Raw genomic sequence first — 23,054 nt, forward strand, 5'->3', positions numbered from 1 at the left:
AAACCCCTATTGATACATAGTTTTAAATGGTATCAGAAATAGTTAACACAGTTACTTTATTTCCAGATATCAACTACTAGGTACAATGTAAAACTGTATTACCTCTTGAGTTTTAAGCTGAGATTTGATTACAACAGGTGGCGTTTTGGGCCGTACTGCCTCTAAGAAGTGAGAATAAGAGAGACAATAATTGTTTGGTTCAGTTCTGAATACATGTTATAATCACAGTAAAATATCCACAAGTATTTTGATACTAAATAATTTTCAGAAATGAATTTTTATGTTACGCTTTCAGCTTTTCTTAAGTTATAACAGCCAGGGTGAAACCATCTCAATCTCTTACTTTGGGGCTATTTTTATCTATCTATCTCTCTATCTCTCTATCTATCTATCTATCTATCTATTTTTAGACATGGGGTATCACTATGTTGCCCAGGCTGGACTTGAACTTCTGGGCTCAAGTGATCCTTCTGCCTCAGCCTCCTGGGGATATTTTTAACATGTCATCATATTCAATACTCCTTATATAAAACTGTCAGCAGGACTTCAGTGTTAGGAAAATTCACTGAAGAATAGTTCAGTACTTTTTTAGGATAATGAGAATTAAGTTATTTATCAAGTTTGCCTGCTGACATGAGTGCTAGAAAAAGGCAGTCTTTATGGAATACTGTCATGAGTCTTTATGGAATACCGTCATGAGTCTTTATGGAATACTGTCCATTTTGTTAAACAAAGCAGTATTTGGTAAAATGGCATTTTCAAACAAAATTAACATAAGCTAAAGAATGACAGACAATTGGAATGCATGTTAACACTGACACATAAAATGACGAATTTTCCTCTGTAGAGCAACTTCACTCCATTTCCCTGACAGTAAGAGCAGTGTCAGAGCCTGTCCTAGTATTCTGTATAATCTGTACCTCGGGACATGCTGTTTTGCTTAATCATTTAAAATTCCATTAATTAGGCTGGGTGTGGTGGCTCACGCCTGTAATCCCAGCACTTTGGGAGGCCAAGGTGGGTGGATCACAAGGTCAGGAGTTCCAGACCAGCCTGGCCAACACGCTGAAACCCTGCCTCTCCTAAAAATACAAAAATTAGCCGGGCATGGTGGCAGGCGCCTGTAGTCCCAGCTACTCGGGAGGCTGAGGCAGAGAATTGCTTGAACCCAGGAGGTGGAGGTTGCAGTGAGCTGAGATGGAGCCACTGCACTCCAGCCTGGGTGACAGAGTGAGACTCCATCTCAAAAAAAAAAAAATTTCCATGAATTAAATCACCCTGCTTCTTGTGAGATAAATGTCCAGTTGTAATGAGTACCTGTTATACACAGCAGGTACTCACTACAAATTTAAAATATAACACAAAATGTGTTTCTTGTTTTAATTATTATTACAGATTTCAAACAGCTGCCATTATTGTAAAACACATTCCCCACAACCAGGGGTAAGTTAGTGTCACAATGAGTCCAGTGTTCATCAGTGCCTAGCTCAGAACTAGACAGACCCTTGTAACTTGCAGTGGAATGGTGCTTCGTTCTGCTCTACAGACTACACGCACTGAAGAAACATCATCTTGGAACAAACAAAAAGGAGGCGGACTGAATCAGAGCGGAGGACAGAGTGTAAAGAGTCACATGGTTAAGGGCTAACAATGAGAGGTGGGGAAGATGATGGATGTTTGAAAGAGAAATAAAAAGAAAAAAACTCGTCAGGCACAATGGCTCATGCCTGTTAAGTCCCAGCTACTTGAGAAGCTGAGGCAGGAGGATCGCTTGAGTCTAGGAGTTTAAGGACAGCCTGGGCAACAGAGTGAGACCTGTGTCTAAAAACAGAAACAGCCGGGCGCGGTGGCTCACGCCTGTAATCCCAGCACTTTGGGAGGCCGAGGCGGGTGGATCACGAGGTCAAGAGATCGAGACCATCCTGGTCAACATGGTGAAACCCCGTCTCTACTAAAAATACAAAAAATTAGCTGGGCATGGTGGTGCATGCCTGTAATCCCAGCTACTCAGGAGGCTGAGGCAGGAGAATTGCCTGAACCCAGGAGGCAGAGGTTGCGGTGAGCCGAGATCACCATTTCACTCCAGCCTGGGTAACAAGAGCGAAACTCCGTCTCAAAAAAAAAATAAAAATAAAAAAATAAAAACAAAAACAAAAATAAAAACAAGGAATGAGAAAGGAGATACAAGCAAAGTAAAGGAAAGCTTGGGGAAGACATGTGTGAGTTGGGTCAGAGAGAAGGCAGTAAGAGAGAAATGAAGATTCCTCTGCGAGGAAAAGAATTTTTCCTAAGACAATGACATTTCTGGTACGTATAAGAGGTCAAGGTCATTTGAGTCTCTAAGAATAGCTTTTTCTGTAGAGTGCTGTCTTCTACCCAGAATGTACCTGTCAGTGGCAAATCCTGCTCTCTGCCATTGCTCTTCTCCTCCTTCCCTGCGGCCTGCTGTTGTGCGGCCAGGGCCGTGAGCTGGGCTGACTGCTTAATCAGGGAGACGCGGTAAAAGTAGTTCCTCCAGAACACTTCTTCCTTCACACTTTTAAAGAAAGACAGAACCAAAGCTTGGTTAACAAACAAACAAACAAAAAGACAGATTAGAACATGTGGAAAAAGGCAAAATTAAAAATGAATAAAAGCAGACAGACAAGAACGCATTTGAGAATGCACACAGACAAGTGCACACAGGAGTTATTTGTCGTAGAGGGGACTGGAGTAGATGATTTGTAGGAGCACTTTCAAAGCTGAGTGAGGTTCAGAGGGGGTTTGTATTGGCTTAAAAAAATTTTTTTTTAAATTTTTTGAGACAGAGTCTCACTCTGTTGCCCAGGCTGGAGTTCAGTGAGCATGTTCTCGGCTCACTGTAACCTCTGCCTCCTGGGTTCCAGTGAGTCTCGTGCCTCAGCCTCCTGAGTAGCTAGGATTACGGGTGCCCACTACCACACCTGGCTAATTTTTGTATTTGTATTTTTAGGAGACATGGGGTTTCTTTTTTTTTTTGAAATGGAGTCTTGCTCTGTTGCCAGGCTGGAGTGCAGTGGCGCAATCTCAGCTCACTGCAACCTTCGCCTCCCAGGTTCAAGCAATTCTGCCTCAGTCTCCCGAGTAGCTGGGATTACAGGCACCTGCCACCATGCCCAGCTAATTTTTGTATTTTTAGTGGAGATGGGGTTTCATCATGTTGGCCAGGCTGGTCTCGAACTCCTGAGCTCAGGTGATCCGCCCGCCTCAGCTTCCCAAAGTGCTGGAATTACAGGCGTGAGCCGCCGCGCCCGGCCCATATTCACTTTAGAATTGAAAGCTAAACAACAGGATAAACATAACAGCTATCTTCCCCATAGCAGCAAAATACAAGTTACAGAATGGCAATGAAACCTCAGCATTTCTTGGTATCTTAATGGTACCAATACTGCCCTCAGTAGAAGAAAACAGGGCATTGCTGTGAAACTAGCATAGTCAACCTGGAAGACCAGGACTCCACCAATCACTTGCTGTTTCTCAGAGGATTAAATGCTTTCCAGCAGTGAGAAGAAAGCATTGTGGCTGTTGTTCCTTATGAAAGAGAGTGTTTGGTAGCTTGCGAATAATTTGTAACCAGTAAGCGTTAGCAATGAAGTGGGAAATGCTTGATAAACAGATTGAAGTGCAGTTCAACCTGAAAACTCTCGGTGCTTCTCAAACTTGCTACCTATGAGAATCACCCGCTGTGATGTGTTGGTGCCCAAGTGGATCAGGTAAGTGTCCACACAGGGGTGGCCTGGAATGGAGAGTGAGAACCAAGCAGGGAGAGAAGGGTGTCTGAGCAGAGGAGTGAGTGGCAGCAAAAATGACAGATTGGTCACATGCATGGGGAATAAGTAAAAATATTAAAGATAGTGGAAACCAGGTTTCTCATCATCAGAGAGGAGAGTTACAAACATGGAAAGGGAGAAAATGAGAATGACCCCTGTCATGAGGTAGCACCATAAACACATGGTTTTCATTCCACACACACAAATGAGCACACACACATTGCCTGGCTGTGTCCACTGATAGCATGCAGAGCAGTGGCACCCCAATGCCAACGAGCATACCTAGCACCCAGATCTTGCTTTCTAAATACCAAATTTAGATTTTCCACTAAAAGGATCCAGAACTCCCTGGATAAATGACTGATTCCAGCTGGGTGCAGTGGCTCATGCCTGTAATCCCAGAACTTTGGGAGGCCGAGGTGGGCAGATTGCCCAAGCTCAGGAGTTCAAAACCATCCTGGGCAACACGGTGAAACCCTGTCTCTACTAAAATACAAAAAATTAGTCAGGCATAGCAGCGTGCACCTGTAGTCCCAGCTACTCAGGAGGATGAGGCAGGAGAATTGCTTGAACCTGGGAGGTGAAGATTGCAGTGAGCCGAGATTGCGCCACTGCACTCCAGCCTTGGCAAAAAAGACAGACTCCATCTCAAAAAAAAAAAAAAAAAAAAACGCCGATTCCAGGGTTAGAGCAGGGAAAGAACCCTATCTTGTGCCAGAGAGCAAGGAAATGCACTAAGAAATGATGGGGACAAGTTAGAAAGACACAAGTCAGCTAGAAGAGTCTCCCACTGGCCAAATTGGTAATATTTTTTTAAATTTTGAGACAGAGTCTCACTCTGTCACCCAGGCCAGAGTGCAGTGGCGTTAACATGGCTCACTGTAGCCTCGACTTCCCTGGCCCAGGTGATCTTCTACCTCAGCCTCCCGAGTAGCTGAGACTATAGGCAGAGGCCACCATGCAGCCTAATTTTTTGTAGAGATGAGGTTTCACCATGTTGACCAGGTTAGTCTTGAACTCCTGGGCTCAAGTGATCCTCCAACTCAGCCTCCCAAAGTGCTGGGATTACAAGTATGAGCCACCATGCCTGGCCTCAAATTGGTAATAATTTCAGCATCAAAATAAACAATAGCATCAGATTATAACCCACTGCATGAGTCTATACAAATATAAATACATGAATACACGGAAAGTCTGATGAACAGAATATTCAGTTTCAAAGTATTGCCCAGCAAAATACTAATTACATTCAAAGAGGAAAAGAGTAACTTCACAGTCAAGAAACCTGGCACACACCACCTTCATCAAATGACCCAAGTATGAACAGTAATGGGACAAACGGCTGCATGTGCCACCAGACAGCCTGCAACAGACAGAAGGAGACTGATGAGACATGAAAACCAAATGTAACCTGTGAGTGTGAAATGGGCTCTTTTGCTAAAAAGGACATTATTGAGATGAATGGAAAAACCTCAATAGGGTCTGAGAATGAGATGGTAATAATGTGACAATGATCATTTGCTGATTTGGATGGGCACACTGTGGTCATGTAGGAGAATGCTTGTATAACACTATAGCATTTGGGAGTGATGGGACATCAAGGTTTCAAGTGATTTGGAGGAAAGTTCTTTATATTGTATCTCCAATTTTTCTGTAAATTTGTGTTTCAGAATAATAGCAAAAATAATCCATTGATAACTGCTCACTTCAGAGCAACTAAATAAAAATCTTGGCCGGGCGCGGTGGCTCACGCCTATAATCCCAGCACTTTGGGAGGCCGAGGCGGGTGGATCACGAAGTCAAAAGATCAAGACCATCCTGGTCAACAAGGTGAAACCCCGTCTCTACTAAAAATACAAAAATTAGCTGGGCATGGTGGTGCGTGCCTGTAATCCCAGCTATTCGGGAGGCTGAGGCAGGAGAATTGCTTGAACCCAGGAGGCTGAGGTTGTGGTGAGCCGAGATTGTGCCATTGCACTCCAGTCTAGGTAACAACAGTGAAACTCCGCCTCAAAAAAAAAAAAAAAATCTTGAGGGTTGAATACAAAAAAACAAAAATAAATAAAAACAAAATGGGCCAGGCATCGTGGCCTACATCTGTAATCCGAGTGCTTTGCGAGGCCAAGACAGGAGGAATGCAAGGTCAGGAGTTTGAGACCAGCCTGGGCAATATGATGAAATCACATCTCTGCAAAAAATACAAAAATCACAAAAATCAGCTGGATATGGTGGCACATGCCAATAGTCCCAGCTACTTGGGAGGCTGAGGCAGGAGAATAATTTGAACCCAGGAGACGGAGGTTGCAGGAGCTCAGATTGTACCACTGAACTCCAGCCAGCCTGGGCAACAGAGTGAGACTCTGTTAAAAAAAAAAAAAAATCAGTGAGAACTAGCAGAAAACAATGAGACTCAGGCTTGTGAATCTGGACAGGGCTTGCCTTAGATGAGACATCAGAATGCACAGTTGTCTGTCACATCTGTAAATGGTGAAGCTAGGCCTGGAAGCTAGCCTGTAAGTGATAGAGGCAAAATGCATGATTACAAGCGATGACAGGTAACAAGATGCAATGTGCTGCCAGACATAGCCCCACTTTTCTTTTATTAATGGCACCAACATTTACCGGTAGCATTATGGTGCCATGTGCATCAGGAACTGTGCTAGGTGCTGGGGGAACAAGACAAGTTGTCTGCCATGACAGATGGTCACAGGAACAATAACCTCTCACTTGTTAAGTTCTTACTACATGCCAAGCAGCATTTCCCAAACTCATGTGGCCACACAACTGTTGTAACATCTCTTAGAAGTAGTTTGGCAAGAAGGAGATTGGGCTTCATAGAAATTTGTAAGGGATTATAGTTGACCACGAGTTTAGCTTAGCAAACCACAGTATGCTGCAGCTGCTAAAAGAGCTCATGAAATCTTAGGCTGTATCAAAAACATACAAGATATGTTATTGTGTGCTCTCCGCAATTAAGACAACACATTACATTCACTCCTGAGGACTCACTTTAGCGATGACACTGACAAACCAAAGGGTATTTACAGGCAAATCACCTGGATAGTGAGGGATTATAGAGACTGACACCTGGGGGAACTAAGAACTGGGCCTGTTTGTCCTGATAAGTTCTAGGGTCTCAAGCCATAACACTGGAGCCAAACAAAAGTGAAATTAGCCTTCCCATGAGGTAGTGGGCTGTCTAAATATCTTCCAAATCACTTTGAAGTCTGAGCTCTGTGAAATGCCCCAAAATGAGACTTCAGTATTCTAGGTACCTATGATTGATTGTGGGTACTGTTTGCTGTCTTTTTTTTTTTTTTGAGATGGAGTTTTGCTCTTGTTGCCCAGGCTGGAGTGCAATGGCGTGATCTTGGCTCACTGCAACTTCCACCTCCCAGGTTCAAGCAATTCTCCTGCCTCAGCCTCCGGAATAGCTGGGATTACAGGTGCCCGTCACCACACCCAGCTAATTTTTTGAATTTTTAGTAGAGATGGGGTTTCACTATGTTGGCCAGGCTGGTCTTGAACTCCTGACTTCAGGCAATACACCCACCTCGGCCTCCCAAAGTGCTAGGATTACAGGCGTGAGCCCCTGCGCTCGGCCTGCTGTCTTAAGTAATAAAAACAAACACGCGGACTACTTTGCTTTCCAGAGTCTCTCCTTCTTGATATGGGAGGTGTGGTCATAGAGGCACATTGCAGAAATAGTCTATGTCACCATCTGGGGAAGAGTCACAATACAGAGGACTACTACAGGTTCTGAGAAGTCCTCTGGTAAAGAAATCCAGGTCGGGCACCGTAGTGGCTCACACCTGTAATCCCAGCACTTTGGGAGGCTGAGGCAGAAGGATCACTTGAGCTTGGGACTTTGAGACCAGCTTGGGCAACAGAGAGAGACCCTGATTCTATAAGAAATAAAGAATTAGCTGGGTGTGGTGGTGTGTGCCTGTCATCCCAGCTACTCATAGGGAGGCTGAGGCTGCAGTGAGCCATGATCACGCCACTGTATTCCAGCCTGGGCAACAGAGAGAGACCCTGTCTTTTTTTTTTTTTTTTTTTGAGATGGAGTTTCACTCTTGTTACCCAGGCTGGAGTGCAATGGCGCGATCTCGGCTCACCGCAACCTCCGCCTCCTGGGTTCAGGCAATTCTCCTGCCTCAGCCTCCCGAGTAGCTGGGATTACAGGCATGCACCACCATGCCCAGCTAATTTTTTGTATTTTTAGTAGAGATGCGGTTTCACCATGTTGACCAGGATGGTCTTGATCTCTTGACCTCATGATCCACCCGCCTCGGCCTCCCAAAGTGCTAGGATTACAGGTGTGAGCCACCGTGCCTGGCCATGAGACCCTGTCTTAAAACGAAAACGATTCACTGAGCATAATAACTCTCAAACATTTATCTATTTGTTTTCCTGGACTATTTTAAGGCATCGTATCCTGTGAAAACCCTCTGGGAAACACTGGGCAAATGTCACAGGCCAGGGTCAAGGCAGGAAAGGATTTGTGATTTCCCTACTCTCATGAGAATGAGGGCCTCAGAGGGTGCTTGTGATGTACCCGCAGGACCCCATCTTGGTCACAGCATCAGACTGCCACAGGGAAGGGTAAAGCTACTAATATGCAGTTTGAAATCCAGAGCAAGAGTTTTGTTTTCTGAAGTGTTCCTAGTTAATGATGGCTTCTGTTCAGAAAAAGTGTCTCAAAGGAGCAAAGTTGTGCTTCTGTGTGTCAGGGAGGAAAAGTTCGGAAGCCATATATTTGTGTGTGACAGCTTGTTTTTGTTTTGTTATGGAAATTTTCAATGAAACAGAAGTGGAGTGACTAGAACAATGAACCGCATGTACCCATGACCTACCTACCATGAGTAAAAGCATTTCGTCAGCTGAGTTCTGTCTATCCTCCCCTCCCCTGAACACACGCTTTTCTTTGGGAATGGGCTGGAATATTTTAAGGCAAATGCAAGATATCACATTCTTTTTTTTTTTTTTTTTTTTTTTTTCTGAGACGGAGTTTCGCTCTTGTTACCCAGGCTGGAGTGCAATGGCGCAATCTCGGCTCACCGCAACCTCCGCCTCCTGTGTTCAGGCAATTCTCCTGCCTCAGCCTCCCGAGTAGCTGGGATTACAGGCATGCACCACTGTGCCCAGCTAATTTTTTGTATTTTTAGTAGAGACGGGGTTTCACCGTGTTGACCAGGATGGTCTCGATCTCTTGACCTCTTGATCCACCCACCTCGGCCTCCCAAAGTGCTGGGATTACAGGCGTGAGCCACTGCGCCCAGCCTTTTTTTTTTTTTTTGAGACGGAGTCTCGCTCTGTTGCCCAGGCTGAAGTGCAGTGGTGTGATCTCGGCTCAGTACAACCTCCACTTCCTGGGTTCAAGCAATTCTTCTGCCTCAGCCTCCCAATTAGCTGTGACTACAGGTGTGGGCCACCACGCTCGACTAATATTTTGTATTTTTAGTAGAGACGGGGTTTCACCATGTTAGCCAGGATGGTCTTGATCTCCTGACTGTGATCCGCCTGCCTCGGCCTCCCAAAGTGCTGGGATTACAGGTGTGAGCCACTGTGCCCGGTCGAAATCATATTCTTTTAATTGTAAATACTTCAGCAAGCATCTTTCTTTCTTTTTCCTTCTTTCCCTCCCTCATCTGTCCCTCCCTCCCTCTTTCTCTCTTTCTTCTTCATTTCTTTGTATAGAGCAGCTTGGCTGCTCTATACTCAGGGACAGGTGGCACAGTTGAGACTGGGGGTGTGACACCAAAGTGAAGCCACAGGGGTCAAAGGACACTCTACTTATCAACTGGCTCTTCCCATTGTCCTGCCTGTAGCTATGCACGAGGCTGAGGAGTCCTCTGGGGGCAAGCTACCTTCCCACAGCTCCTGAGCCTCTCCAGGCCAAAAGGCCTGTCCCCACATTCAGCGGCCATGCACCCTTTCAGTATGGCACTGTTAATGCGAAGGGACAGGTAAGGAAAGCCCGTCACATAAAAGACAGAACCCCAAACAAACACAAGAGTCCTGAGGAAACAGCATAGAAAAAGGAGTCTTTCTTTTATTTGAGACAGGGTCTCACACTGTTGCCCAGGCTGGAATGCCAGTGGCATGATCATGGCTCTCTGCAGTGTCGACCTCCCAGGCTGAGGTGATCCTCCCACCTCAGCTTCCTGAGTAGCTGGGACTACAGGTGTGCACCACCATGCCTGGCTAATTTTTAATTTTTTTGTAAAGATGGTGGTCTTACTATGTTGCCCAGGCTGGTCTCAAACTCGTCCTCACACAATCCTCCCGTCTCAGCCTCCCCAACTGTTGAGATTACAGGCGTTGGCCACCACACCTGGCTGAAAAAGGGAGTCTTTCAAGAGAAATGTAACTCATGTCCTCAGAGAACAGTAAAACATCGCACCCACATGACAAGGTTAAGAGAAACGGAACCGAATAAGAAAGAACGCAGACTTCAAATATGCGACAGCTTCAATACAAGGGACTGGATTAGAAGAGGCATGGAAGAGCTTGAGACAGAATACCCAAGGGAGGCAGCAGCAGGGAAAGCAGCCCCTGCCAGCCGCACCACCAGGGAAGGCTCCCAGAATGCATCGTGCATGCGCCAGAGCCTACAGGACAAACTGGGATTTGTGGAGCCCAGAGGCGCCTTCAGAGGAAAAGCCTTGGGAAAGAGAGCAGGAACACTGCCGAGGGAGGGCAGAGCCTGCATGGAAAACGCAGTCAGCTTGGAAAAAGGATCCTGATGAGCCTCAGAGACCTGAATGTGATTCAGGGTGATGCAGCATGTTTGTGGTTTCTGTAGGGAAATGTGTCCTACCTCGTAACTGGGGTACAAAAGCACACTTCATCTCCACTCTGTTTCCTGCCAAATCAGCCCTTGGTTTTGGTTCTAGGGTGCTCTGCCCAGGGGAGCTGTTGAAGGTCCGCAAGGCCTGCTTTTATGAACAGATAGAGACCCTTCGGGTCCCTTCCATGGTTACGTGGTGATTCCGAGCGCATAAACGAGGAAATGCTGGAGAACACCCTGCTTACAGTTTAGGAACGAGGGCGAATCTCATCCTGCTCAGCAGCTCGTCCTCCTGGAGCATGACCAGGGCCACGGGGTACATCTGATCAAAGTCGAAATTAAATTGCACGCCGGCTGGAGGGTCACGAAGGAAATTCCTCTTGTCCTTTGATTAAAAAAAAGAAAAAAACACAGGGCATTCCACAAAATGCAATTAATACATAACAATGTTGGTTTTTTTAAAAATTTTATTTTTGTTTTGGGATGGAGTCTTGCTCTGTCATCCAAGCTGGAGTGCAGTGGTGCAATCTCAGCTCACTGCAACCTCTGCCCTCTGAGTTCAAGCAATTCTCCTGCCTCAGCCTCCCAAGTAGCTGGGATTACAGGCATGCCTTACCATGCCTGACTAAGTTTTGTATATTTAGTGGAGACAGGGTTTCACCGTGTTGGCCAGGCTGGTCTTGAACTCCTGACCTCAAGTGATCTGCCTGCCTTGGCCTCTCAAACTGCTGGAATTATAGGCGTAAGCCACTGCACCCGGCTGAGACTATTTCTCTTAAAACAAAAACAAAATAAAACAAAAAAAACATTAAATTAAAAATTTTGGCTGGGCGTAGTAGCTCACCCCTGTAATCCCAGCACTTTGGAAGACCAAGGTGGGTGGATCACCTGAGGTCAGGAGCTCGAGACCAGCCTGGCCAACATGGTGAAACCCTGTCTCTACTAAAAACACAAAAATTATCTGGGTGTGGTGGTGCATGCCTGTAATCCCAGCTATTCGGGAGGCAGAGGTTGCAGTGAGCTGAGATTGCACCATTGCACTCCATTCTGGGTGACAAAGCAAGATTCTGTCGCAAAAAAAAAAAAAAAAAAAAAAAAAAGAAAGTATGATCTATCTGGGGTACCACAAGATACTTACAGCTGATAAGGCCAAAATTTGTTGTTGAATTGTTTCTTCATCATTAGTGTCAACCCATGGGGGCACAGCTGCTTCTATAGTTTTTAATGGCAAAGAAAAAAAGAGAAAAAAATAGGTCACGATGGTTATGCTGCAATTTATGATTTCAAAGCATGGAAGTTTCTGCATGATCATCAGAAATAGCAATTTACCAATAAGTTCCAAATATGAACATTAACCGAAATAACCAGACTTCTTATTATGAGTTTTATGCATATATGCATTTGGTAAAAAAATAACTCTACTTGAGGCCAGCATGGTGGCTCACACCTGTAATCTCAGCATTTTGGGAGGCTCAGGTGGATAGATTGCTTGAGCCCAGGAGTTAGAGAGCAGCTTGGATAACATGACGAAACCCTGTCTCTACAAAAACAATACAAAAGTTAGCCAGACATTGTGGCTTATGCCTGCAGTCCCAGTTACTTGGGAGGCTGAGGTGGGAGGATCACCTGAACCCAGGAGTTGAGGCTGTAGTGAGCTGTGATTGCGCCACTGCATTTCAGCCTGGGTGACAGAGTGAGACCGTGTCTCCAAAAACAAAAAACAAAAACACTCTACTTGGGCCGGGCGCGGTGGCTCACGCCTGTAATCCCAGCACTTTGGGAGGCCGAGGAGGGTGGATCACGAGGTCAAGAGATCGAGACTATCCTGGTCAACATGGTGAAACCCCGTCTCTACTAAAAATACAAAAAATTAGTTGGGCATGGTGGCGCATGCCTGTAATCCCAGCTACTCAGGAGGCTGAGGCAGGAGAATTGCTTGAACCCAGGAGGCGGAGGTTGCGGTGAGCCGAGATCGCGCCATTGCACTCCAGACTTAAGGGTAACAAGAGCGAGACTCCGTCTCAAAAAAAAAACAAAACAAAACAAAACAAAAACACTCTACTTAAATGATACAGTAGAGAAACTGGACCACACCTTAATCAGGTGATCAAAATCAACATCACCAATGAGGGAGAGATGAATATCATGGGCCTCCAGATGTGATATCTCGAGAAGGACACATCATCACCTATGTAATATTCTGGCCAAAAACGCATAATCTGAATCTAGTCATGAAAAAATATCAGTTAAAGCCTGAATGAGGAAGAATCTATTAAAAAAATGAAGAGCAGTATTCTTCAAAAACATTAATATCATAAAAGACAAAGAAAGGTTGTTGGTAATCCCAGCACTTTGGGAGGCCGAGGCGGGTGGATCACGAGGTCAAGAGATCGAAACCATCCTGATCAACACGGTGAAACCCCGTCTCTACTAAAAATACAAAAAATTAGCTGGGCATGGTGGCGCGTGCCTGTAATCCCAGCTACTCAGGAGGCTGAGGCAGGAGAATTGCCTGAACCCAGGAGGCGGAGGTTGCGGTGAGCCGAGATCGCGCCATTGCACTCCAGCCTGGGTAACAAGAGTGAAACTCCGTCTCAAAAAAAAAAAAAAAAAAAAAAAAAGAAAGGTTGTTGGGATGTTCCAGATTAAAGAAGGCTAAGAGAGATGACAAAGAATAGAATACCTTATCCTCAACTGGATCCTATACTGAGGGGAAAAAATGTTATAAAGGACATTATTAGGTCAACTAACAAAATTAACTGTTGAACAGTAAAGTATTGCATCAATGTGAAATTTCCTAATGCCGTAACTATACTACGATTATGAAAGAGAATATCCCTAATTCTTAGGAAATGTGTACTGAACATTTGTGTACACAACAAGAAAAGGTCGGCTGGGTGTGGCAGCTCATGCCTGTAATCCCAGCACTTTGGGAGGCCGAGGCAGGCAGATCACCTGAAGTCAGAAGTTCGAGACCAGCCTGGCCAACATGGTGAAGCCCTGTCGCTACTAAAAATACAAAAATTAGCTGAGGGTGGTGGGATGCTTCTGTAATCCCAGCTACTCGGGAGGTTGAGGCAGGAGAATCACTTCAACCCAGGAGGTGGAGGTTGTGGTGAGCCAAGATCGCACCATTACATTCCAGCCTGGGAAACAACAGCGAAACTCCATCTCAAAAAAAAAGAAAAGAAAAGCAAAAGAAAAAAAAGGGCACACACACAGACATTAAGAGCTGGAGAGAAGGCGAGAATGATAAGGCAAACAGAATAAAACTAGAGCAATCTAGGTACTGGTATATGGGTGTTCTCTGTATTCTTTTTACTCTTGCGACTCTTCCGTAAGTTGAAATTTTTTCCAAATAAAAAGATTTTCAGGCCGGGCGCGGTGGCTCAAGTCTGTAATCCCAGCACTTTGGGAGGCCGAGGCAGGCGGATCATGAGGTCAAGAGATCGAGACCATCCTGGCCAACATGGTGAAACCCCGTCTCTACTAAAAATGCAAAAAAATTAGCTGGGCGTGGTGGCGTGCGCCTGTAGTCCCGGCTACTCGGGAGGCTGAGGCAGGAGAATTGCTTGAACCCGGGAGGCGGAGGTTGCAGTAAGCCGAGATTGTGCCACTGCACTCCAGCCTGGTGCCTGGCGACATAGTGAGATTCTGTCTCAAAAAAAAAAAAAAAAGATTTTTAGAAAGTTACTTAAAAAAATGAAAGAAAAATGAGTAAGCTTTTTCTGGAGTTAAAAAAGAAAGTTACTGTATTTGATTCATGACAAAAGATGATGTTGTAAGACAGGTGATTAGGAATAAGAAGAGGGTTTTCAGGAGATAAACAAAAAAATGAAAGAAATGGAAAAGTGGGAGGCAGTAAACAAAAGGGCTGGAATCAAATCCTCAGTGAGCTGTCAGCAGCTAAATGCTGGGAATGCCCAGATCTAGCCCATGTTTTCTGGGACTCACAAGATAGAGGTGGTTAGAATTCAGCACTGTAAGTGCTGTGCCAGGTGACAAATGACAACCTTACAGAGAGGTAAGACCTACAAGATTTTCTGGTGACCCAGGAGCCCAATCTTGGACAAGGAAGAGGAGGTCAGTGGCGGATGGGGGTGGGGGTGTTCAGAGTGGAAACAAAGACAACGGCAAGCTCATCTGAGGATCTCTCCCACGTGAGCAGCGTGGAGCAGGGAGAGGGCAGAGTGAACGCTGCAGATCTGGGAGATCGGCACAGAAGACACAGAGGCAGGGGGCCTTTAATAGCCTCATTCCGCAGCCCCCAGCAGCAAGATTAGGATGGGAAGCAGGAGTCACAAAAGTGTGGACTAATTCATAAGCCACTCAATTGCCCCTGATGCCTTAACACTAGATTCTAGCCCCACTGGTCTTGCAACACAAAGTGAAAAGGCAAATCTTGCTAACCACATGGTGCTTCATGAAGTCAAGGTAAAGTGACATGGGAGAGTGGCCTGCATCACCACAAAGCAAACAATAAGGAAGACCTGGCAGTTAGGGCATCTATGCCTGAAGGAAACATGAGGCTGGTTACCCAGCAAGTCCTTTAAAAGAGAATGATTTGATCCCAGCTACTCGGGAGGCTGAGGCAGGAGAATCACTTGAACCTGGGAGGCAGAAGTTGCAGTGAGCCGAGAAGGCCACTGTACTCCAGCCTGGGTGACAGAGAGAGACTCCGTTTCAAAAAAATAAAAAAAGAGAAAGAATGATTTGAAAACCAAAGTGGCAATTAAGGCAGGCCCTTGGGAGAGCTAATGCTTTGCTGTCTTGGAATATTTTGGCAGAAATAATCCCTTTACTATTATTCTCCGAGTCAGAGGAAAGACATATCCTATCACAAGCCCATTGAAAGAAAAGTTACGTGTATGTGTGGATGGACACAGGGATGGATGGGCAGATGGGCACATGTTTCATTCTTTGGCTTGTCCCAAGCCAGGGAATGGTGGCAATTATAACCCAAATTCTATTAATGATAAGATAATCTAAACATATTTGCACACTTTAAAGAAAAAATTAGGGTAAAGCCCCAAAACATTTTTTCTCACACACTTGAGTCTCCATTCCAATTCTCTTCACCTTGGGTAGCCTCTCCTGGTGCTATTTATGCTCAGATGAAGCCTTCCTAAGGCCCAAGATACTGGTATGAGGAGATGCTTCCCACCCCCAGTTCCTCTGAAATTACCCCAAGGACGCTTTTTAGTCATCTTCTCTCTAGGCCAGTTTCCTTATCTGGAAAACAGAGGTAACAGTAAGTACTTCATAGTTGCTGTGATTATGAAGTGAAGAAAAGGAAGGAAATTTTCCCCAGATAAAGCACTTGTGTTCCCTTTCCTGTCTTTCTACACGTTCTCGTCTCTGGGATGTCTAATGCACCTCAAAACTGAAGTTGCCGCCAAAGCTTCCACCCCTATGCCTCACAGTTCCTGTCTCAGAGGCATCAGCTCCTACAGCGAGTCCCCAAGCCAGGATCACTTTTGCTGCTTCCAAATAATCACTAAGTGATGCGACCTTGTATACTTCACTTGTCTAAAACAGTTGCTTCATGCTGTTGAGTTTACCTAGGTGCAAGTATGCCTGATGGAAACTCACCATGGGATTAACTGTGGCACAACTTGAACGGAATTGTTTTCTACTACTTTTTTTTTTGAGACAGGGTCTCACTGTGTAGCCCAGGCTGGAGTACAGTGGCATGATTTATAGCTCAGTTCAGCCTCAAACTCTTAAGCTCAAGCAATCCTCCTGCCTCAACCTCCCAAGTAGCTGGGACTACAGGTGTGCACCACCACACCCACCTGGCTAATTTTTTTTTTTTTTTTTTGAGATGGAGTTTCGCTCTTGTTACCCAGGCTGGAGTGCAATGGCGCGATCTCGGCTCACCGCAACCTCCGCCTCCTGGGTTCAGGGAATTCTCCTGCCTCAGCCTCCTGAGTAGCTGGGATTACAGGCACGTGCCACCATGCCCAGCTAATTTTTTGTATTTTTAGTAGAGACAGGGTTTCACCATGTTGACCAGGATGGTCTAGATCTCTTGACCTCGTGATCCACCCGCCTCGGCCTCCCAAAGTGCTGGGATTACAGGCGTGAGCCACCGCGCCCGGCCCTAATTTTTTTTTTTGAGACGGAGTCTTGCTCTTGTTGCCCAGGCTGGAGTGCAATGGTGCAATCTCAGCTCACCACAATCTCTGCCTCCCAGGTTCAAGCGATTCTCCTGTCTCAGTCTCCCAAGTAGCTGGGATTACAGGCATGTGTCACCACATTTGGCTAATTTTGTATTTTTAGTAGAGATGGGGTTTCTCCATATTGGTCAGGCTGGTCTCGAACTCCCAACCTCAGGTGATGCACCTGCCTCGGCCTCCCAAAGTGCTGTGATTACAGGCATGAGCCACTGCACCTGGCCTAATTTTTTATTTTTTTGTAGAGATAGGGTCTCACTATGTTGCCCAGGCTGGTCTCAAACTTCAGGCTCAAGCGATCCTCCCACCTTGCCTTCCAAACTGTTGGGATTACAGTTATACTACTTTTGCCAAATCCAAAGACACAAGGCTGGTTTTGTGTTTGGATGCTACCAAATGGTAAGAGTAGGCATGCTGAGGCCTTATAACTTCAAAAATTTAAAAAGTCATCTGTCAGTAATGTATTAAGTTCTCCAAACACCTGTGACTCTTTACAGCCCTCTGTCATTGCAAGTGTGGTCACTCGCCTCCCTGGAAAGCTCTTTCATTTTTCCTCCTGAAGAGATGGGAAGGGAGCCACTACTTGCTAAATGGCTGTCATGTGTATATTGTACGCTGTGCTGGGCATGTGGTAGAAAGTCAGAACTGAGGCCAGGCTCAGTGGCTCATACCTGTAATCCCAGCACTTTGGGAGGCCGAGGCTGGTAGATTACGAGGTCAGGAGTTTGAGACCAGCCTGGCAAACATGGTAAAACTCCGTCTCTACTAAAAATAAAAAAAGAAAAAAAAATAGCTGGGCGTGGTGGCTTGTGCCTGTAATCCCAGCTATTCGGGAGGCTAAGGCAGAATTGCTTGAACCCAGAAGGCAGAGGTTGCAGTAAGCAGAGATCATGCCACTGCACTCCAACCTGGGAGACAGAGCAAGACTCTGCCTCAGGGGGAAAAAAAAGAAAGTCAGAACTGAAAGCTCACTTGCCTCTTTCACAGCCAGCTCTCCAGAGAGGCCGACACCGGCAGGCCTCACCCAAAAACAATCTACTCCCTTCCTTTAAATCATGGAAGTTTATGAGTTTGTGTCCCTCACTAGTCTTTGTCCTTCCCAGAGGATGGGGCCATTGCATATGCATGTTTGTGTTCTCAGAGCCACAGTGTGGTATCTAGCACATAACAGGTGCTCAATAAAACTTGGCAGGTTAATTAAGACAAACCTATGCCATACCTGACTTCTTTGTATGTTGTTCTTCAACAAATTTTTTCTGTTCCTTCTGAAAATCTCCTATAATTGTCTGTTAAAAAAATACATAGTCAAATTAAATAGCAATATATCTAAGGTTTAATTGATAACTTCCTTACTTCAAATATTTACCAACATAAACAAAATGCTATAGGCCCACTGAAAAAAAACAAACTCACTCCTTAGAGTCTTAAAAGGGTTGTTCCTAATGAGGTAAGACCTTAGTCAGATGATGCAAAGCCATAAATATATCCTCAAACAGTTATAAAGTTAAATTCATAACATGAAAAGTTGGCCAGGCATGGTGGCTCATGTCTGTAATCCCAGCACTTTGTAGGGGTGAGGCAGGTGGATCACTTGAGGTCAGGAGTTTGAGACCAGCTTGGCCAACATGGTGAAACCCCATCTCTACTAAAAATACAAAAATCAGCCAGGTGTGGTGGCGCACGCCTGTAATCTCAGCGACCTGGGAGGCTTAGGCAGGAGAGCTGCATGAACCCAGCAGGCAGAGGTTGCGGTGAGCTGAGATCGCACTACTACACTTCAGCCTGGGTGACAGAGTATGACTCTGTCTCAAAAAAAAAAAAAAAACAAAAACAAACCAAAAACCAAAAAAACCCCCACAAAACATGAAAAGTTTAGTATAACCCCAAAGTATCAATGTATTGCTTGTAATATATTAAAATAAAAACCAGTTATTTAAATAAAGTACTGTAATTTATATTATACTTACTTGTTACACAAAGAGAGGAAAAAATCAAGAATCTCAACAATTAACATTTTTATCAGAGTATGATATTCTACTCAGGTTAAAAAATGTTCATAAGAAGAAGAAACAATCAAGAGGAAACAACGAATTTCATACATTTCTACTCCCAAAAGATAATTGAATGTACCTTGTCAATGATGTCATCTATTTTTCCTTCTTCTACGGATTTCTTTATTGTTTGTGCTGTTTCAGCAACTGATTCAGTTATCTTTTTTGTGGCGGCAGATGCAAAGTTAAATAGATAGTCTGTAAAGAAAAGAAAGAAAAAATAAAACCACACATAAACAAAATAATCTGTGGTTATTATGTTTAAGATTTTTCCCTTAAAGAGATCTCATGAGAATCTAAAGCATTATGGCATGTTCCTTGTTCATAAGGACCCGAAACAAGGAATGAGAAGCACTGACAGTGTTGAAAAGAACCACCTTCTTGGTGGACTGGCCAACCCTACTAGGCCTTTCATTCATCTCTTTGGGTTTTTTTTTTTTTTTGAGAAGGAGTTTTGCTCTGTCACCAAGCTGGAATGCAGTGGCGCAATCTCGGCTCACCGCAACCTCCACCTCCCAGGTTCAAGCGATTCTCCTGCCTCAGTCCCCTGAGTAGCTGGGATTATAGGCGCCTGCCACCACACTTGGCTAATTTTTGTATTTTAGTACAGACAGGGTTTCACCATGTTGTCCAGGCGGGTCTCAAACTCCTGACCTCAGGGGATCTGCCTGCCTTGGCCTCCCAAAGTGTTGGGATTACACGCATGAGCCACCATGTCTGGCCTCACTCACATCTTTCAAATACCCTTAGCACACTCCTCCCAGTAGCTGCTTCAAACTTTTCTTGCTCTTCTCAAGTCTCTGGTTTTAATTTATCTCAGTAAATAATCCGCCCACTTATTTTGTCAATAAGAACAAGGCTCCTTTACACGTTCCTTCCTTTGTACATCTCATGTACACCATCTTTATTTTCTCCTCCTCCCCTCCTGTTCAAAGAAAAAATGCCCCTCCTTTCCCAGATTAACAGGTCCCATGATAAATCTGAAGGAATTTTAAAAAATAAATAGAAATCTTGGCAAGCCCTAATAGAAACAGAAATCTTTCCTTCTTTTTTTTTTGACATGAAGTCTCGCTCTGTCACCCTGGGCTGGAATGTAGTGGCACGATCACAGATCTCAGTTCACTGCAACCTCTGCCTCCTAGATTCAAGTGATTCTTGTGCCTCAGCCTCCTGAGCAGCTGGGATTACAGGCACCTGCCACCATATCTGGCTAATTTTTGTATTTTTAGTACAGATAGGGTTTTGCCATGTTGGCCAGGCTGGTCTTGAACTCTTGACCTCAAGTGATCTGCCCGTTGCAGCCTCCCAAAGTGCTGGGATTACAGGCGTGAACCACCGAGCCTGGCCTAGAAATCATTCTTAATAATAATGAGCAAATATGTAGAACAAGATTAAAAGTGGAACCCACAAAACTTCCATTTTTTATAAAACAAAGCCACAAAATTAGCTTTCTAGAAGACCTAAAAAAAGGTATGTGTCAAGGTTCTATTGCACTATAAGGGCTATATCATTTCAAAGTCCACATCCTACAGAATCCAGGCTGCTGAAAGAGACTTGAGGCAGGTCTTGAAGCTGGACCTGCTGGGGGATGCTTCCAAGCAACTGACATCCTCTTCTCATGAGAAATCTCTGGCACATTAGGGCAGTCTTGCCTCTCTTACTTACACCTGTTGAAGGGGCAGGCAGGTAGAGAAGGTCCCATAAGAATGGCAAAGGGAGATGGGCACACCAGATTCCATCCTCACTCTGTGTGTGGTATTACTTCCAGGAAACCAGCAGGCTGTATAGGTGTCTGAAAGCCAGTAATATTATCTCTCCATCTGAATGACCCTTTTAACACCTTCCCTTTTTTAAAAAAATTTATTTATTTAATTATTTATTTTTGTTTTTTGTTTTTACCACCTTCCCTTTAACAGTTTACTTCCTCCCATTATGTCTGGTAGTGTTTATCTGTCAATCCCATGAAAACACCCCTAGGACATACCACAGGAAGCTATTTGGTACTTATCTCTGGTCTAGTTCTCATCATTCTCCTTCCTCCTAGTCTATATTCATATGATCACATGGAAATTCTTTAGTACCTCCAAGGAGGCCTCCTTGGTTTGAAATACTTTTGTCCACCCGCTATCTGGCTAACTCACCACATGCTGTGGGTCTCTACTTAAATACCGCTTCTCCTTAGGAAATATTCCCTTGACTAGGTTGGATGTCCTGAGATGTGTTTCCTCTGTATATCCTGTGTTTTGAAGACTGCTGCCTGATCAACAATCTTCAAAACACTTTACCAATTACTTGGTCAATGTCTTCTCGGCCAGACTGAAAGCTCATGCTTAGCCTCATGAGGGCAGGGACCCAAGCTGTCTGATTTACCACTGTATCCCCAGTGGATGACCAGTACGTACTTGTTGAATGGATGAATGGGGAGTGACAGAACAAATGCTGAGCTTGAGGGAAATCACTCCTTTCTCTTTAGTTATGACTACTCTACTTGTACAGAGTGGTACGGTAAAATGGGTAGATAGCCACACTACTTTGTAAAACTGTGGCAGGCCAGGTCTCACTAACGTAGGCCTTCATCACAACTGTTTCAGTACTGACTGAGTGGTTAAGGTAAATGTTAAAAGCCAGTGACCTTATACAAAGGCTGGGATGCAACAAAAACCCACCAAGAGTTTTCCCTAGGGCTTCCCTGAACCTTAAAGCATGATTAAACAATATTTATTGGGGGTCTGAAGAGACTCCCCAGGCCTCCACAAACAAGTTTATTGGGAGTCTGAAGGAACTCCCCAAACCTCCGTGATTTAGCAGGAGACAAGATAAGGGTAATCATCTCAGCACCTGGACCCATTTAGATTAGTAAATTTACTGAGGCTCCACAGGAAGGTCTTCAGGACTCAGACCTTAGTTATAGGTAAAAATAAGTCAATCACTTATGTCTTTAGATGAATGCACACTTAACACACAGAAATATAGCTTAGAAGGTATATAAGCTCTAGAAAACTTTGTAATTTTGAGTTGGTCTGGTGATAATTTCCAGGCCTTCTCCCTGTAACTGGTTACAGAAATAAAAATTCTCTTCCTCCCCAGTTGATCTGCATCTCATTATTGGGCCACAAGAAATAGCAGCCCAACCCTCAGTTTGGTCCAGGAACAAAATTTAGCACACCAGCCAGGAGAGACTGGGGTGGTGCCGCGTTTAGTGGCTAGTGCCTTACAACAAGGCAGTCTTCAGGAGGATCCCAGCAGCTGGCAGTGAGATTTTTCCCGGGGACCCTCTTGAAGGCTGGCCCATGCACAAAAGTGCATGACCCTTTCACCCCTGGGCAAGAACAGAGATAAGGAGCAGGTGGGTGAGTTAACTGGATCGTACACCAGGAACCTACTGTTTTCCTATCTGGACTTGTTAAGCCATTTGTCCGGTACCGCCAAGGAAAGCAATAGAGCTCAATCATACACCCACTTTGCATTGTGGTTGAGATCAGGTTTTGAGTTGGTTTTGAGTCTGTTTTGTCTGAGTGCACTCCCCCTTGTGTTGTCCAAAATGTGTATCCACTTGTTTGTGTATCTGTCTTATTCCTTCGATACCATGTAAACTTGAAAATGGGAGGTACTGGGTCCATTCCTGCTGAGAGGCCTCTGGGAAGGAAAAATATTTTTTAAAAGCTCAATGGTTGAAAGTCAGTTTAATTAAAAGCTAACATCAAAGATGTATATATGTATGTGCGCATGTGTGCATCTTTGTATCTAAAAGACCTTCATGCTTTCGTTTTTGTTTATTTCTCTCCTAGGACCTTGTCTTTTTGAGCAAAAGGTTTTTTTTCTTCTCAGTTGACTGAATTCTGTTTTCTTCATTAATAGCTATTACAACAGAAGCTACTCGGGGGGTTTTAAGAAAAAGTGTAATTTACAGACTTAGAAATGTCTTTGGAAAGAAATTTTTTTCTTTTTTAATTTTTTGAGACAGAATTTCGCTCTGGTTACCCAGGCTGGAGTGCAATGGCACGATCTCGGCTCACCGCAACCTCTGCATGCTGGGTTCGGGCAATTCTCCTGCCTCAGCCTCCTGAGTAGCTGGGATTACAGGCACGCGCCACTATGCCCAGCTAATTTTTTGTATTTTTAGTAGAGACGGGGTTTCACCATGTTGACCAGGATGGTCTCGATTGCTTGACCTTGTTATCCACCCGCCTCGGCCTCCCAAAGTGCTGGGATTACAGGCGTGAGCCACCGCGCCCAGCCGAAATTT

The 23,054-nt window shown here is 44.7% G+C and overlaps 1 protein-coding gene across 1 annotated transcript in view; it reads right to left on the reverse strand.

Moving 5' to 3' along the window:
* SYAP1 (synapse associated protein 1) overlaps positions 1 to 23,054 on the reverse strand; it is a 48,618-nt gene that overhangs the window by 7,408 nt on the left and 18,156 nt on the right. Inside the window, exons 2-7 of the mRNA XM_012434459.2 lie at positions 18,888 to 19,006; positions 17,977 to 18,043; positions 11,720 to 11,793; positions 10,827 to 10,966; positions 2,388 to 2,536; positions 103 to 161 (exon numbers count right to left, since the gene is read on the reverse strand). Of these exons, the coding sequence (XP_012289882.1) occupies positions 103 to 161; positions 2,388 to 2,536; positions 10,827 to 10,966; positions 11,720 to 11,793; positions 17,977 to 18,043; positions 18,888 to 19,006 (608 nt within the window). The remainder of the gene's footprint in view (positions 1 to 102; positions 162 to 2,387; positions 2,537 to 10,826; positions 10,967 to 11,719; positions 11,794 to 17,976; positions 18,044 to 18,887; positions 19,007 to 23,054) is intronic.

Source organism: Aotus nancymaae, unplaced genomic scaffold (genome assembly GCF_030222135.1).
Source record: "Aotus nancymaae isolate 86718 unplaced genomic scaffold, 86718_ANA_hifiasm-v0.15.2.pri h1tg000058l, whole genome shotgun sequence".
In the NCBI taxonomy this organism is placed as follows: Eukaryota; Metazoa; Chordata; class Mammalia; order Primates; family Aotidae; genus Aotus; species Aotus nancymaae.